Source organism: Saccopteryx leptura, chromosome 6 (assembly GCF_036850995.1).
Source record: "Saccopteryx leptura isolate mSacLep1 chromosome 6, mSacLep1_pri_phased_curated, whole genome shotgun sequence".
In the NCBI taxonomy this organism is placed as follows: Eukaryota; Metazoa; Chordata; class Mammalia; order Chiroptera; family Emballonuridae; genus Saccopteryx; species Saccopteryx leptura.
The window spans coordinates 54,429,996-54,444,605 of NC_089508.1; the positions used below are offsets into that span (position 1 = coordinate 54,429,996).

The 14,610-nt window shown below is 40.6% G+C and overlaps 1 protein-coding gene across 3 annotated transcripts in view; it reads right to left on the minus strand.

Annotated features, from left to right (window-relative positions):
* Positions 1–14,610, minus strand: part of ZNF609 (zinc finger protein 609) — a 279,517-nt gene that overhangs the window by 70,351 nt on the left and 194,556 nt on the right. For all 3 annotated transcript variants that reach the window (XM_066344156.1, XM_066344154.1, XM_066344155.1), the window contains one exon: positions 5,147–5,372. In XM_066344156.1, the coding sequence (XP_066200253.1) occupies positions 5,147–5,372 (226 nt within the window). The remainder of the gene's footprint in view (positions 1–5,146; positions 5,373–14,610) is intronic.

Below are 14,610 nucleotides of genomic sequence, written 5' to 3' on the forward strand. Positions count from 1 at the left end.
CAGGTCCATCCATGCCATCCCAAAGGTAAGATTTCCTTCTTTTTCACAGCTGCATAGTATTCCATTGTGTATATGTGCCACAGCTTTTAAATCTACTCGTCCACTAACAGACACCTGGGTTGTTTTCAGATCTTGGCTATTGTAAACAATGCTGCAATAAACATGGGGGTGCATATTTTCTTTTGATTCAGTGATTTGGTATTCTTAGGATATATTCCTAAAAGTGGGATAGCTGGGCAAAAGGCAGTTCCATTTTTAATTTTTTGAGGAAATGCCATACTGTTTTCCACAGCGGCTGCACCAGTCTACATTACCATCAGCAGTGCAGGAGGGTTTCCTTTTCATTACATCCTCATCAGCACTTATTGTGTGTTAATTTGTTAATGAGCACCATTCTGACAGGTGTGAGGTGATATCTCATTGTGGTTTTAATTTGCATTTCCCTGATGATTAATGACGTTGAACATTTTTCATCTGCCTATTGGCCAACTGTATGTCCTCTTTGGAGAAGTGTCTATTCAGTTCTTTTGTACATTTTTAAATTGAATTGTTTACCTTCCTGGTGTTGAGTTTTAGAAGTTCTTTATAAATTTTGGTTATTAATGCCTTATCAGACATATTAGTGAATATGTTCTCCCATTGTATGAGTTGTTTTTTATTTTGTTAATGGTCTCTTTTGCTATGCAAAAGCTTTTAGTTTGATCTACTCCCATTTGTTTATTTTGTCCTTTATTTCACTTGCTTGTGGAGATAAATAGGCAAAAATATTGCTATGAGATAATGGAGAGTTTACTGCCTATGTTTTCTTCCAAGATGTTTATGGTTTTGCGACTAACATTTAAGTATTTTATTCATTTTGAGTTTATTTTTGTGAATGGTGTAAGTTGGTGGTTTCGTTTCATTTCTTTGCAGGTACCTGTCCAGTTTTCTCAACACTATTTATTAAAGAGACTATCTTTACTCCATTGTATGCTCTTACCTCCTTTGTCAAATATCAATTGACCATAAAGGCGTGGGTTTATTTCTGGGTTCTCTGTTCTGTTCCATTGATCTATATGGCTGCTCTTATGCCAGTACCAAGCTGTTTTGAGTACAATGGCCTTGTAGTATAATTTGATATCAGAAAGTGTGATACCTGCCACTTTATTCTTCATTTTCAAGACTGCTGAGCCTATATGTGTTCTTTTTGGTTCCATATAAATTTTTGGCATATTTGTTCTAGAGCTTAAGTATGCCATTAGTATTTTAATAGGAATTGAATTGAGTAATATAGACATTTTAATGATGTTTATTCTTCCTATCCATGAACACGGTGTATGCTTCCACTTGTTTGTATCTTTCTTGATCTCTTTTTTCAATGTCTTATAATTTTCTGAGTACAAGTCTTTTACCTCCTTGGTTAAATTTACTCCTAGGTACTTTTTGTTGTTGTTGCAATAGTGAAGGGGATTGTTTCCTTAATTTCTCTTTCAAACAGTTTATTGTTGGTGTGTAAAATGCCAATGATTTCTGAATACTAATTTTATATCCTGTCACCTTGCTGAATTCATTTATCAGGTCTAGTAGTTTTTTGACTGAGACTTTAGGGTTTTCTATGTACCGTATCATGTCATCAGGAAATAATAATAGTTTTACTTCTTCTTTTCCAATTTGGATGCCTTTTATTTCTTCTTCTTGTCTGATTGCTGTGGCTAGGACTTCCAGGACTATGTTGAATAAGAGTGATGAAAGGGGGCACCCCTGCCTTGTTCCTGATCTTAAGGGGATTGCTTTTAATTTTTGCCCATTGAGTATATGATGTTGGCTGTGGGTTTGTCATAGATGGCCTTTATTATGTTGAGGTATATTCCCTGTATTCCCACTTTGCTGAGAGTTTTGATCATAAATGGGTGCTGAATTTTATCAAATGCTTTTTCTGCATCTATTGATATAATTATGTGATTTTTATCCTTCCTTTTGTTTATGTGATGGATCACATTTATTGACTTGCGAATATTGTACCATCCTTGCCTCTCCAGAATAAATCCCACTTGATCATGATGTATGATCTTTTTGATGCATTGTTGGATCTGGTTTGCTAATATTTTGTTGAGAATTTTAGCATCTATGTTCATCAGGGATATTGGCCTATAGTTTTCTTTCTTTGTAGTGTCTTTATCTGATTTTGGAATGAGGATAATGCTTGCCTCATAAAAGGAGCTTGGAAGTCTTCCTTCCTCTTGAATTTTTTGAAATAGCTTGAGAAGAATAGGTGTTAGTTCTTATTTGAATGTTTGGTAAAATTAACTGCTTTTCTCTTGCAGCTTTTAGTATTTTTTCTTTGTCTCTTAACTTTGGCATTTTAATTATGATGTGTCTTGGTATAGGCCTCCTTGGGTTCTTTTTTAATGGCACTCTTTGTGCTTCTTGAACTTGTATCACATTTTCCTTCACCAATTTAGGGAAATTTTTAGCTATGATTTCTTCAAACAGGTTCTTTATCCCTTGTTTGTTCTCTTCTCCTCAGGAAGCCCTATGATACAGATGTTATTTCTCTTCATGTTGTCACAGAGCTCTCTTAAGAGTTTCCTCAGTCTTTTTGTGCCTCTTTTCATTTTTCTGTTCTACTTCTATGCTTATGTTTATTTTGTCTTCTAAATCGCTGATTCGATCGTCTGCTTCATCCAGCCTGCTGTTTGTTGATTCTTTCTAGTGCAGTCTTCATTTCTAATATTGTATTTGTCATTTCTGACTGGTTCTTTTATATGATTTCAATGTCCTTTTTGATACTTGTAATCTCTTTATTGAGGTGTTCATTATTACCATCCATTGTTGCTCTAAGATCCTTGAGCATCCTAAAAATCATTATTTTAAACTCTGCCATCTGGTAGTTTGGTTATTTCCATTTCATTTAGTTCTTTTTCTGGGGATTTCTCTTGTTGATTCGTTTGGGTTGCATTTCTTTGCCCATTTTGTCTGTGTATTAGTTAGCGCTGTCTGATTTTGAAATTTCTGTGGTGTCTTTATGAGAAAGATGGGCTTGGTGGTACTGACTTCCAGGCCACCTGTTTTCCTTGTTCTAGGACTGCTTCTTGAGGGTACTATTTTCCCTCCTGTTGTATATGAATATTGAATACAGTTGGTCCTTTTGTGGGTATGGTTATTCCTTCAGGCTGGCTGACTCTACGGGTCAACCTTGATCATGTGTATTATATGCTGTGCAATGTCTGTCCTGTTGGGCATATTTATTCTCCACAGTGTCTGGTACCTGCTAGACTCCTCCTTTGGGCATGCTGCTTGTGTAGCTAGCTGAGTCTAGGGTTGGTGCTGTCTGCCACCCACTACCAGTTGTGTTGGTTTTAGATCTTCTTAGGTTGATATCAGCTGTTGTTTGTAACCCACTGTGGGCTACCTGTTTGCAGCTTACAGCTCTTTTTGCTGTTTGTATCTGTGTTTTCTGTGCCTGGGTAGTGTGGGAGGGACCAACCTGTGTATAAAGATCAGCTTCCTCCTTCCTGCTTAGAGATGACAGCAGCTCCATAAAAGCCCCACGCTCTGTAAGATTTGCCTCCATTTTTCAGCTGCTCCACCTTCTCTTGTAGCTGCCTGGTCTTCCCACAGAGCCTTCTTAGAAAGACTGTAGTGTGGACTCAGACTGGCCTTACCCAACCACTCCCTCTATAGGTTGCACGCTTGTTGGGTTAGGGCAGCTGAGGTTGGGAATACAACGTTAGCCGGACCCCCTACTTCAGGGGTCTCTTGGTCAGGAGCTCAGTATAGGGAATGTGGCCCCTACTCCAGAGCCTAATCCCTCAGCCACTGCTGGATACTCAAATTTTATTTCTCCCCAATAAGGTGAACAGCAGATTAAGATCGAGTGGGACTGACAGTCCCCTCTGCAGAAGTTCTTTTAGCTGGTGAGACCCTGGTTTCATGTAGGAAGACTAAGAACCCTCTCCTGCGGCTGACTGTGGCCCCCCCAGAAAGTAGCTAAGCCCCTTGATCAAATCCAACAATAGTATCACAGAGACCCACACTTTAAATGTCCATGATCCAAGCCTCTCTCCCTTCCCCCTGTGGAATCTAGCCCAGCAGGGCAGGATATCCAGCACCCAGGCCAGCTGACTGTGAAGCTCCACCCTATCCAATGCACATGAGCCACTGTGCTGGTGCTGATCACAGACAGTAAAACTTGCCTCAGCTGGGCCAGGTGTAAGGAGCCCTTCCTTAGGATACCACTCTAGCAAGGGTTGTTAGCTCCTGAACTGATGCTCTCCACAGCTGGCCACTGGACATGCCAGCCCTGGGAGGCCCAACCTTTCTAACCACACATACTTTGAAAAGGACATGGATTTTTTAATAAAAAGAATGTATTTGCTAAAATCAAATTGCCACAGACGGTATGAAGGGATCTGAAATACCTGGTAAGTCCCTTTGCACTCTTTATTTTTTTCAGGTTTCTGAACTTCTAAAACATAAGAGATTCTGTTCTCAGGGGCAAATGGAACATATAAGAAGTCTGAATGGTAGCCCTGGGCAGCACCATCCTACAGTGAGCCAACTGCTTAGTGGATACCTGAAAACAAGACCATGTAAACATTTCCCTGTTGCCTAGGCCTATAAACTCTGTACTGACAGATGCATGAAGAGGCGTGGGTGGCTGGGCAGTGAGGCAACCAGTGGGAAGGAGCTGGCTGCACCTTCAGGTGTTAAAAAAGGCAAGAGTTGCACATTCAATGAGCCAACACTAAGTCAATTTAAGAGTGTTTTTCATTTCCTTGACCTCCACAGCTGCCCTTTTATTACTTTTTCTCTTCAAGCCTAACCCAAAAGTTCTTTTATTTGAATTCTCCCATATAAAATGATAGAGAAAGGTGTGGAAAGTATAGACACATAGTTTGAATTACCTGGCCAGTACCTATCAAATGACTACTTAAATACCAGGCCAACACTGTTGAATAGCTATGAGGGGGAAATAATTAACATTGGCAATCTCTAGAAGCTGGGAGTTTTTACTAAGGAGTTTACTGTAATCCTCTGGTAGCTATCACCAGCAGACTGTGGTCACTTGAGACCCCTAATAAATACTTGGTATTATTTACAACAATAAACCCCTGCTGGCAGAAGCAGGTTGAAAAGGGATGGGAAAGCCACATGTAGCACTTACCATCTTCTGTTTCCTGCCATACAATGCCCTCGAGGTTGACGCTTGTCCCAGGTTCACAGGGGCCCAGGCACTCCGGTTCGGTGGCTAGAGCCACATCACATGTGTTGACCCCGACTGATCGAGTACGAACCATAATCTGCTCACAGGGAGATGAGATGTCATTACTGACCACTGGCACCAAAAGGTGCAGTGGCAGCACTGCTGGTGTGGAGACAGGAGACTCCATCTGTGGGGAAAGAGAAAGTAGTAGCTGAGTTGCAGGAAGAAGATTTAGAGGAAACACCTTCTCTGTGCTTAATCGAGTCCTTCCCTGCCAGAGTGCAGAGGGCTCTAAATATAACACTTTGGTCTTTCCTTTTGAGTTCTAGCTCATGATACCACTACAAATCTAGCTGTTTAGATGAGTGCACCCTGTGGCCAGGAGAAGTTCTATTTCTTAATAACAATTTTCCTCATAAACTGTGTGTGGCTAAAAGTATAAAAAAACTTGTCACATTTAAAAATCTCTAGTGAAAGAGAATCAGGGCCAGTTTTCAGCAGTAACAGAGCACATAGATTTGTGAGAAAGTAAAGGAGAACCAGTTTCTGAACCATGTTCTGCTGCCACTATGATTCCTGACAGTCTATTATTCAACAAATCATATATTAACCAGGTATAAAATCCAAGAGTACAGATTATGTAAAAGGGGGGAGAAATATCCAAATCCTAGGAATGCCACTTCAAGAAGACTGGAGCTTTAATTCATCTTTAGCTAAAAGGAAATCTTCTTAAAATTTATATAGGAGAGCTGGGTGGTGGGAATTTCTATTATAACAGCAATTAGTTGATAAGAATGGCATTTTGGAATGTGAATCTAACATCAAATTTATTTGAAAAAATAGGAGGTGTTTTACTACCCAGCATCCAATCAACAGCAGTCTGCTGATGAAGTTGATTATACTACACACAGAATTAACTGAACAAAAGGATTAACCATCATTCCAAGTCCATAACCTCTCACAAAAATGCAATTAGTTAGATTCCAAGAAGAATGCAACACATTTAGAGTTAAAAGTTATAATAGAGAGGAATTGTGCCCTGGTTGGATAGCTCAGTTGGTTAGACTTAGAGCATCACGCTGAAGCGCAAGGGTTGCCGGTTCAATCCCCGGTTTGGGCACATACAGGAACAGATTGATGTTTCGCTCCCCCCCCCCCTTCCTTTCTCACTAAAATCAATAAATAAACATTTTTTTTTTTTTTAAAAAGAGAAATTGTAATAATCCCTTAACTTGTTAAATCCTAGCATTGATCAGGTTGACAAAGTACCAACTCTGAATCTCTGGTGCCCAAATCCTAACTGAGCAGAGTGTTTTGCATGTGCAAAAACACTCAATACACACTGCCTGATCTGGTACAATACCAACCATCAGACTTAGAAAATGATAGGGACTCTCTACCCCTCTCCTTTGAGTATACAGGTCTTTTCAGTCCAGGTTGAATATAGTCCTCTACAGACCTACATTCAGAGAGAGCCACACAACGCACCCATTATCCAAGCTGCTGGACAGCTCTGCAACCGAACTCTCGTTCTGGAATAGTTTACTGCATGACCACTGCTCTAACTAAAATCCACTTACTTCCTCTTAACACTGACATCTGGGTATTGCATCCATGCTCTGCAGTTAGCTCTTGGCTTATAAAAGTCACTGCTATTTGTAGATCATCACTGTCAGAGTCCATGGACTGCTAAAATACTTATTCTGATTAATTCTGGTCCCTGAAAAGCTGCCAAAACATTATCCTTATCTGCTGTCACATACACCTACCTTGTACTTCCCTAACTCCGCCTTTTTCGTAAAATGAAAGTAAAAGCTTGTATAATGAATTTTCTGCATGATGACAAATGCCAAAAGGCACTTTTGCTCTTTTGCATCATGGTTGAGCTGTGTGGTGCCTCCTTGAAAAACCCTTTAACATTTCCATGCACAGACTTGAAGGTAGAAATAACACAGAAAAAGTAAACTAAACTCCCTGCTACTCCTGTGTAGTGCTAGAATCTGGCTCTAATGATTTAGCCCTTTCAGGAATGCTGCAAGAAGGTGGCTTTTAACTCTTCGGAAACAAAGTTTCCTGGAAAGTTTACCCTTGAGAGTTACTAGAAAGAGGAAATTAGAGACAGAGTATACAGGTCATCTTTACTCTTGGCCTTTCCTTTGTTTCTCTGTCTTTCTCTTGGGGAAGAACTGAGACAGAGCAATTTTGCAGTCAGGATGTGCATTTCCTTTGCTTAAGAGTTTGTTCCCTTTTCTATACCTTTCTTCTACTCGTAAGAGAAATTCCTACAAGGCCCTCTTTCTGGGACACAGAGATTGACCTAAACCTTCTAGGTCATGTCTGTGAATTTTCTGATTGCCTTGCTTGAGCATGTCATGTTGCCAATCTGTTCCACTGCTGAGACAGCAATCCCAAGCCCAGAAGGAGGTAAGTCTCCAGGGAATCACCTACATATTCCCTCAGCCATCAAGGATAGCTCTTTTCTGGAAGTACTTTCATTTCCTGCTAAATTATTCAGTGCTGCTGGAGTCCAAAAAGAAGATAGGTCACTAACATTCTAGATAAAGCCAAGCCCCTACTTCCCTGACAGATCCAGAAAACAAGATATAAGATATAAGTAGGAAACACCAATGCTGCATTCAAGCACTTTGCCAAATTCCAAATTAAACTCTGCTATAGAACACCTAAAGAGAAGAAATTTAGATGAATTGATCACTAAGAATAACAAGAACTAATTCACATGAGGAGCTGATTAACATGTATATACATCAAACTACATTACTGATCAGAGTTACTAAGCTGAGTTCAGGATCTCTGTGTGAGGATGACTTTAATTATTTAGCTGATTTTGAGGTGTGGGGAGAAGTGAAGAAATCCACCTATGAGTTTGGAACTATTCAGTTTCCTTCCACTTTGCAACACAAATCTAAGGAGAAATCATGGCACAGCACAATAATGTTTAATTAGAGCTCCAACTCTGCTAATTACCGTTTGGTCACATCTATAATCTACATTAAGCCATAGTGCATAATAAGCAGCTCTGTGGTATTCATCTTATAAACTAGGTGGCTTTATGGGATTTCATATTCTACTATTCATTGGAGCAAACAAAGCTTCATTTATCACTTTCAAGGAGAGAATAAAAATCAGAAAAGGACTCATTTTGTCATCTTTCCCACATACTTAGGATATAAGGGCAAAGACTATCAGAAAATTGATGACAGCAGGGAAGATAAGGAACAGGAATATAAAAAGTTAAGGTACTGTAATTAAATACCTTAACAATTAGGACAACAATAAAAGCTGGGCCAATTCTCACCCTGAAATGCTAAGTGCCACCATGGCTCTTGGGGCTCGCTGAATGGGAGGTAAACAGCAAAACAAAAACCCCCAAAGCGCGAGAATTTAAAAATGGAAATCTCTGAAGTTTCCCAACAATCTGAGTGCTGATAGGCAGGGGACACAGCAATGAGGACTAGAGAGAATAAAGAAAGGCCAGAGCCATTAATCTCCCCACAAGAAGTAATTATACACTGACTTCAGTTGCTTCCTACACACAAGAGATACTGATGGAGGAAAAATTTCAAGGCTGCAACAGAATTTTGGGGATTGAAAATGCAGTGAAGAAACATTTGGTCAGCCTGGCCTGTGGTGGCACACAGTGTCAACCCAGAACACTGAGGTCCTGGTTTGAAACCCCTGAGGTTACTGGCTTGAGCACAGGATCATCTAGATCAGCGGTTCTCAACCTGTGGGTCGCGACCCCAGCGGGGTCGCCCAAAGCCATCGGAAAATACATAATGCATATCAGGTATTTACATTCCGAATCATAACTGTAGCAAAATTACAGTTATGAAGTAGCCACCAAAATTATTTTTTGGTTTGGGGTCACCGCAACATGAGGAACTGTATTGCGGGGTCATGGCATTAGGAAGGTTGAGAACCACTGATCTAGATGATCCCAACGTCGCTGGCTTGAGTCCAAGGTCTCTGGTTCAGCCTGAGCCCCCCTGATTTAGGTACATTGATTTAGAAGCAATCAATGAACTAAAGTGAAGCAATTATAAGTTGATGCTTCTCATCTCTCTCTCCTCCCTCTCTCCCTTCCCCCTCTAAAAAAAAGAAAAGAAAAATATTTGGTCAAATCCTCCTCTCTTCCTCATACAAATCTTCACCTTCACAGTCAAAAGGTAGAAAGGAAGCTGGATCTACAGATAACTGCAGTAGCTCTAAGGTCTTAAACTCCCTTTTGGCACTCTTTCTTCCAGAAGTATGTTGGCACCTTTCCCTTCCTCTCCTTCTTCTTCCCTTCTTCACCGATGTACTTTTGCATTTTCGTTGCCCCTCTCTTTCTCCTAAGCTCTAAGAAACCCCACGAGGGGAGCAGCGGGCAGTAGCAGCTCGCCCCAGGGTAACCCCATGAACCTATCTCCAAGGTCCCCGTTTCTCTACCTTTCTTCCTGAAAGGCCAATAAATTCTTCCTTTAATTGCTACAAAAAAAAAAGAAACTCCCTTTTATTTAAGAAGGGAAGATAATTGGAGACAATGATTAGATGAACATTCATATTTCTTCATAATTACTGGATAAGATTATATAGAAAGTAAAATGTCATCAAATATATTAAACTGCATTAATAAGATATTTTCTTTCTTCAATAATTGTAAAGCTCCTTCAAGATTTTCCAGTGACTTAGCATTAGCAATAGTAACAGTAATACAGAGTACTGATTCACGGATAAATACATAAGTACTCCCCCTGATGACACATTATATAAAACTTGATTCACTCACAAAGTTTTTATTGTGGGTTATTAAAAAGAGCAGGTTCCTGACTGGTGGTGACACAGTGGATAGAGGTTTGACCTAGGATGCTGAGGTCCCAGGTTCAAAACCCTGAGGTTACCAACTTGAGTACAGGCTCATCAAGCTTGAGTGTGGGCTCATCAACATGAGTCTGGGATCACAGACATGATCCCATGGTTACTGGCTTCAGTCCAAGGTCACTGGCTTGAGCAAGGGGTCACTGAATCGACTGGAGCCCCCTGGTCAAGGCACATATGAGAAGCAATCAACAATAAACAACTAAAAGTGCTGCAACTATGAGCTGATGCTTCTCATCTCTCTCCCTTCCTATCTCTCTCTTTCTCTCAAATAAATAAATAAAAGAGCAGATATTTGTTAAAATAATTTATTTTTACTATGTTATTTGTCTCAAATTAAAATAGAGGAAAATATCCTTAGTTATTTGAACTGCCTATGTTGACTGGGATTTCGAGACAAAGTAAGTTTACTGTATTTTTTTAATAATCAAGGATTATTTTTATTCTGAAATATCAATGATTCCTTGCTGTGAGGCTGGCAGATAGAAATCATGGATTAACTGAGGATGAAGGGAAAAATCTAAATTCCTCCTTTCTACAAAGCTCTTGTCAGAATTCAATAAAATATTCCAAGTAAATCCTAAAACAATACATTTAACTATATTATGAAGGAGGAAATCAGCCCCTTTCAAACACTAAGTACCCTCTGACCAAGCTACATACCAAGGCTGGCTTCTACTAGCACTTGCCCAGGGGCAGGTCAACAAAAAGTCCAATGCAGCCCAAAATCTGCCTCCACCTGCCGGCTCCCTGTTAGGCTCAGTCACTCCAAGAGCCTCTGAGGTAGGTTCTCAGTGAGTCACCAGGTAGGGAAGAGTGGTATTTGCCATATGGATACAGGTACAATCTCAGTACCAGTGCTGGATCTGAGGCCACTTAGCAAATGTCCCAGGGTATACAAGTCTAGCTGCCACCTTCTGGGTGCGTGCACACATTTTTGATGTTGCTGGAATCTCAGGGAGTCGTCAGTGTGAGGCCAGTGGAGTTTATCAGGCCCAAACAGACCAAGATTTGGTTGTGTGAAGGGAGGGCTCTCCACCAGGTGCGAGGAAAAATGACCTGTCCTAGAACCACACCATGTAGTCTGTTCCAGATTCTATCCAAAGCCCTCTTTGACCCTGCCTCTCCGAAAGAAAGAAAGAAAGAAAGAAAGAAAGAAAGAAAGAAAGAAAGAAAGAAAGGAGGGAGGGAGGGAGGGAGGGAGGGAGGGAGGGAGGGAGGGAGGGAGGGAGGGAGGGAGGGAGGGAGGGAGGGAGGGAGGAAGGAAGGAAGGAAGGAAGGAAGGAAGGAAGGAAGGAAGGAAGGAAGGAAGGAAGGAAGGAAGGAAGGAAGGAAGGAAGGAAGGAAGGAAGGAAGAAAATAAGATAAAAGAAAAGAAAGAAAAAAGGCCCTGGCCAGGTTAACTTAGTTGGTTAGAGCATTCTTCCGATATCTCTATAAATCAAAGTTGTGGGTTTGAACCCCAGTCAGGTCGCATACAAAAATCAACCAATGAATGCATAAATGGGTGGAACAAAAAAGTCAATGTGTTTCTGTTTTTCTGTCTTTCTCCCTTCCTCTTGCTCTAAAATCAATCAATAAAAAATATATTTCTTAATCTTTAAAGAAAAAAGGAAAAAGAAGAGGTGGCTGGTCTGCTGAACTTACAGATTTCACTTAGGCTACTTTGAAGAAAAATAATTTGATTGTAACTGGTTAACTTCCAAGACATCTTATAGCAGAAGGCAAAGAGGAAAAAGAAGAAGAAAGACATGGTAGCTGGCACCATAACCAGATATCAAACAGTTCTTAGAAGCTACATATTCTATTCACAGAAAACTTACTTTAAATTTTAGCCAACAGGCCCTGGCCGGTTGGCTCAGTGGTAGAGCGTCGGCCTGGCGTGTAGAAGTCCCGGGTTTGATTCCCGGCCAGGGTACACAGGAGAAGCGCCCATTTGCTTCTCCACCCCTCCCCCTCTCCTTCCTCTCTGTCTCTCTCTTCCCCTCCTGCAGCCGAGGCTCCACTGGAGCAAAGATGGCCTGAGCGCTGGGGATGGCTCCTTGGCCCCTGCCTCAGGCGCTAGAGTGGCTCTGGTCGCAGCAGAGCAACGCCCTGGAGGGGCAGAGCGTTGCCCCCTGGTGGGCGTGCCGGGTGGATCCTGGTCGGGCGCATGCAGGAGTCTGTCTGACTGCCTCCCCGTTTCTGGCTTCGGAAAAATACAAAAAAAAAAAAAAATACTCCCAAAATCTATACAGTAAATATCTTCTAAGTAGAAATGTTTATGAGTTAGGGATTAATAAATTTCAGCAGTTGAATAAATAGTATTTTTTAAATCTGGGATAATGAAGAGCTCAGTTAATTGTCTAGAAAATGGATAGATGGACTTTGGCTGGTTGGCTCAGCAGCAGAGTGTCAGCCGAGCGTGTGGAAGTCCTGGGTTTGATTCCCAGTCAGGGCACACAGGAGAAGTGACCATCTGCTTCTCCACCCCTTCCACTCCTTTCTCTCTCTCCCCAACCCCTTTCGAAGCCATACCCGAATGGTTGGAACAATTTGGCCCCAGCGCTGAGGATGGTTCCATGGCCTCACCTCAGGCACTAAAATAGCTCAGTTGCCAAGCAACAGAGCAAGACCCAGATGGGCAGAGCATTGCCTCATAGAGCACTTGCTGGGCGGATCCTCGTAGGGGCGCTAGCAAGAGTATGTCTCCTCCACCTCCCCACCTCTCACATAATAAAAAAATGGACAAATGAATGATGGACATTAACTACTGACAAAATTGACCCTTAACCTTGAGGGAAAGGAGGGAGAAATCCGTCTCTCTAGTGTCTACCTGTTTTCAAATGGCCAAGAATAAGACTTCTCTAAAATTATAACTTAGTAGTTCAGTAGTTAAACATAACATTATCTAAAAAATATTTTTAAATGGGCCTTTTATCAGAAGTTATCATTTCCTACAGAATTCTTCCTTGTCTTTGCTATATAAGCTAAAGGTATAGAGATAAAACATCAGAAGTAGTATGAATGGTGTTGTACAGTATAAATTAACTTCTGATTATGGATACTTTGGCACTATAAAACCAAGAGGGAAATGACCATTTGTTTAAATTATTGATTGCCACTGACTGATTTTGGAGAGAATGAGGGGACATGGGGAGGGAGGGAGAGAAGGAAAGAGAGAGAGAAAGAGAGGTCAATTTGTTGTTTTACTTGTTTATGCATTCATTGGTTGATTCTCGTATGTGCCCTGACCAGGGATTGAACACTCAACGTTGGTGTATTGGGACAATGCTCTGACCAGTGGTGGGATTCAGATGGTTCATACCAGTTTGACAGAACCGATACCTAATTTTTTGTTGAGTTCGGTGAACTGGTTGTTAAAATGGCACTTGTAATCAGGGTTCTCTCTAAGGTGGGTGCCTGTGTGGCTGTCCAATGTGGAAATCACAAGTTTACATTCCTTACTCTTTTTTAACATTCACCTGTGCAACAGTGTATTCTAAGTCCCTGTAGTAATGTTCATTCTGTCCAGGTGAAAAAAATTACAAGTGAGGACGCCAATCAAGAAGCAATATGGAAGTATCTTAAATAAGTTTTATTGTGGTTTTTTTTCAGGTATTCTTTAATATTTTTTTCATTAATATTTTAAAACTTATAACATAAACTAGTTTTGTGTACTTCTTTTATTGTTCTTATATAAGTATTAAATGCACAGAATAATAACCTACCTTTCAGTATATCGTTTTTTTATACTTAAAATGGTCATTAGGGCAGAGAACCGGTTGTTAAATTACACTGCTCACAAAAATTAGGGGATATATCAAAATGAATATGAAGCAATAAAAAGAAGCATGTTTTTTTTTATTAAATAAGAACCTCAGAAAAAGCAAACAAGCCAAAGAAAGTTGTTCAATTATGCAAATGAATGTAATGCCAATTTTCATTTCATTGGTGAAAATGCACTGTACAAAAGGCTGAAAGTACTGGAGTCTCTGCACGTTCCCTAATCTTGAAAGTGCATTTTGAAATATCCCCTAATTTTTGTGAACAGTATATCTAAATCCCACCACTGGCTCTAACCAACTGAGCTACCTGGCCAGGGTGGCCATCTGTTTAGATAGGCTTCATTGCCCAAGAGTATCGTAGGTGATTTTGTGTTCTAGAAGGTCACAAAATATCCACTGATTTTGTTTAACTTCCACATAAGACTCACGGCACTTTACAGGAAACAACGGGTTAAATCTGATGAAAGGTTATTCTATTTAAAAAAAAAGCACCTAGCCTGACCTGTGGTGGCGCAGTGGATAAAGCGTCAACCTGGAAATGCTGAGGTCACCGGTTCGAAACCCTGGGCTTGCCTGGTCAAGGCACATATGGGAGTTGATGCTTCCAGCTCCTCCCCCCTTCTCTCTCTCTGTCTCTCTCTCCTCTCTCTCCCTCTCTCTCTCCTCTCTAAAAATGAATAAATAAAATTTAAAAAAATAAAAAATAAAATAAAAAAGCACCTAAGCAGCAAAGCTGATTTAGGTTCCTTGAGAAACCCCTAGAGGGCATATTTATGCTAT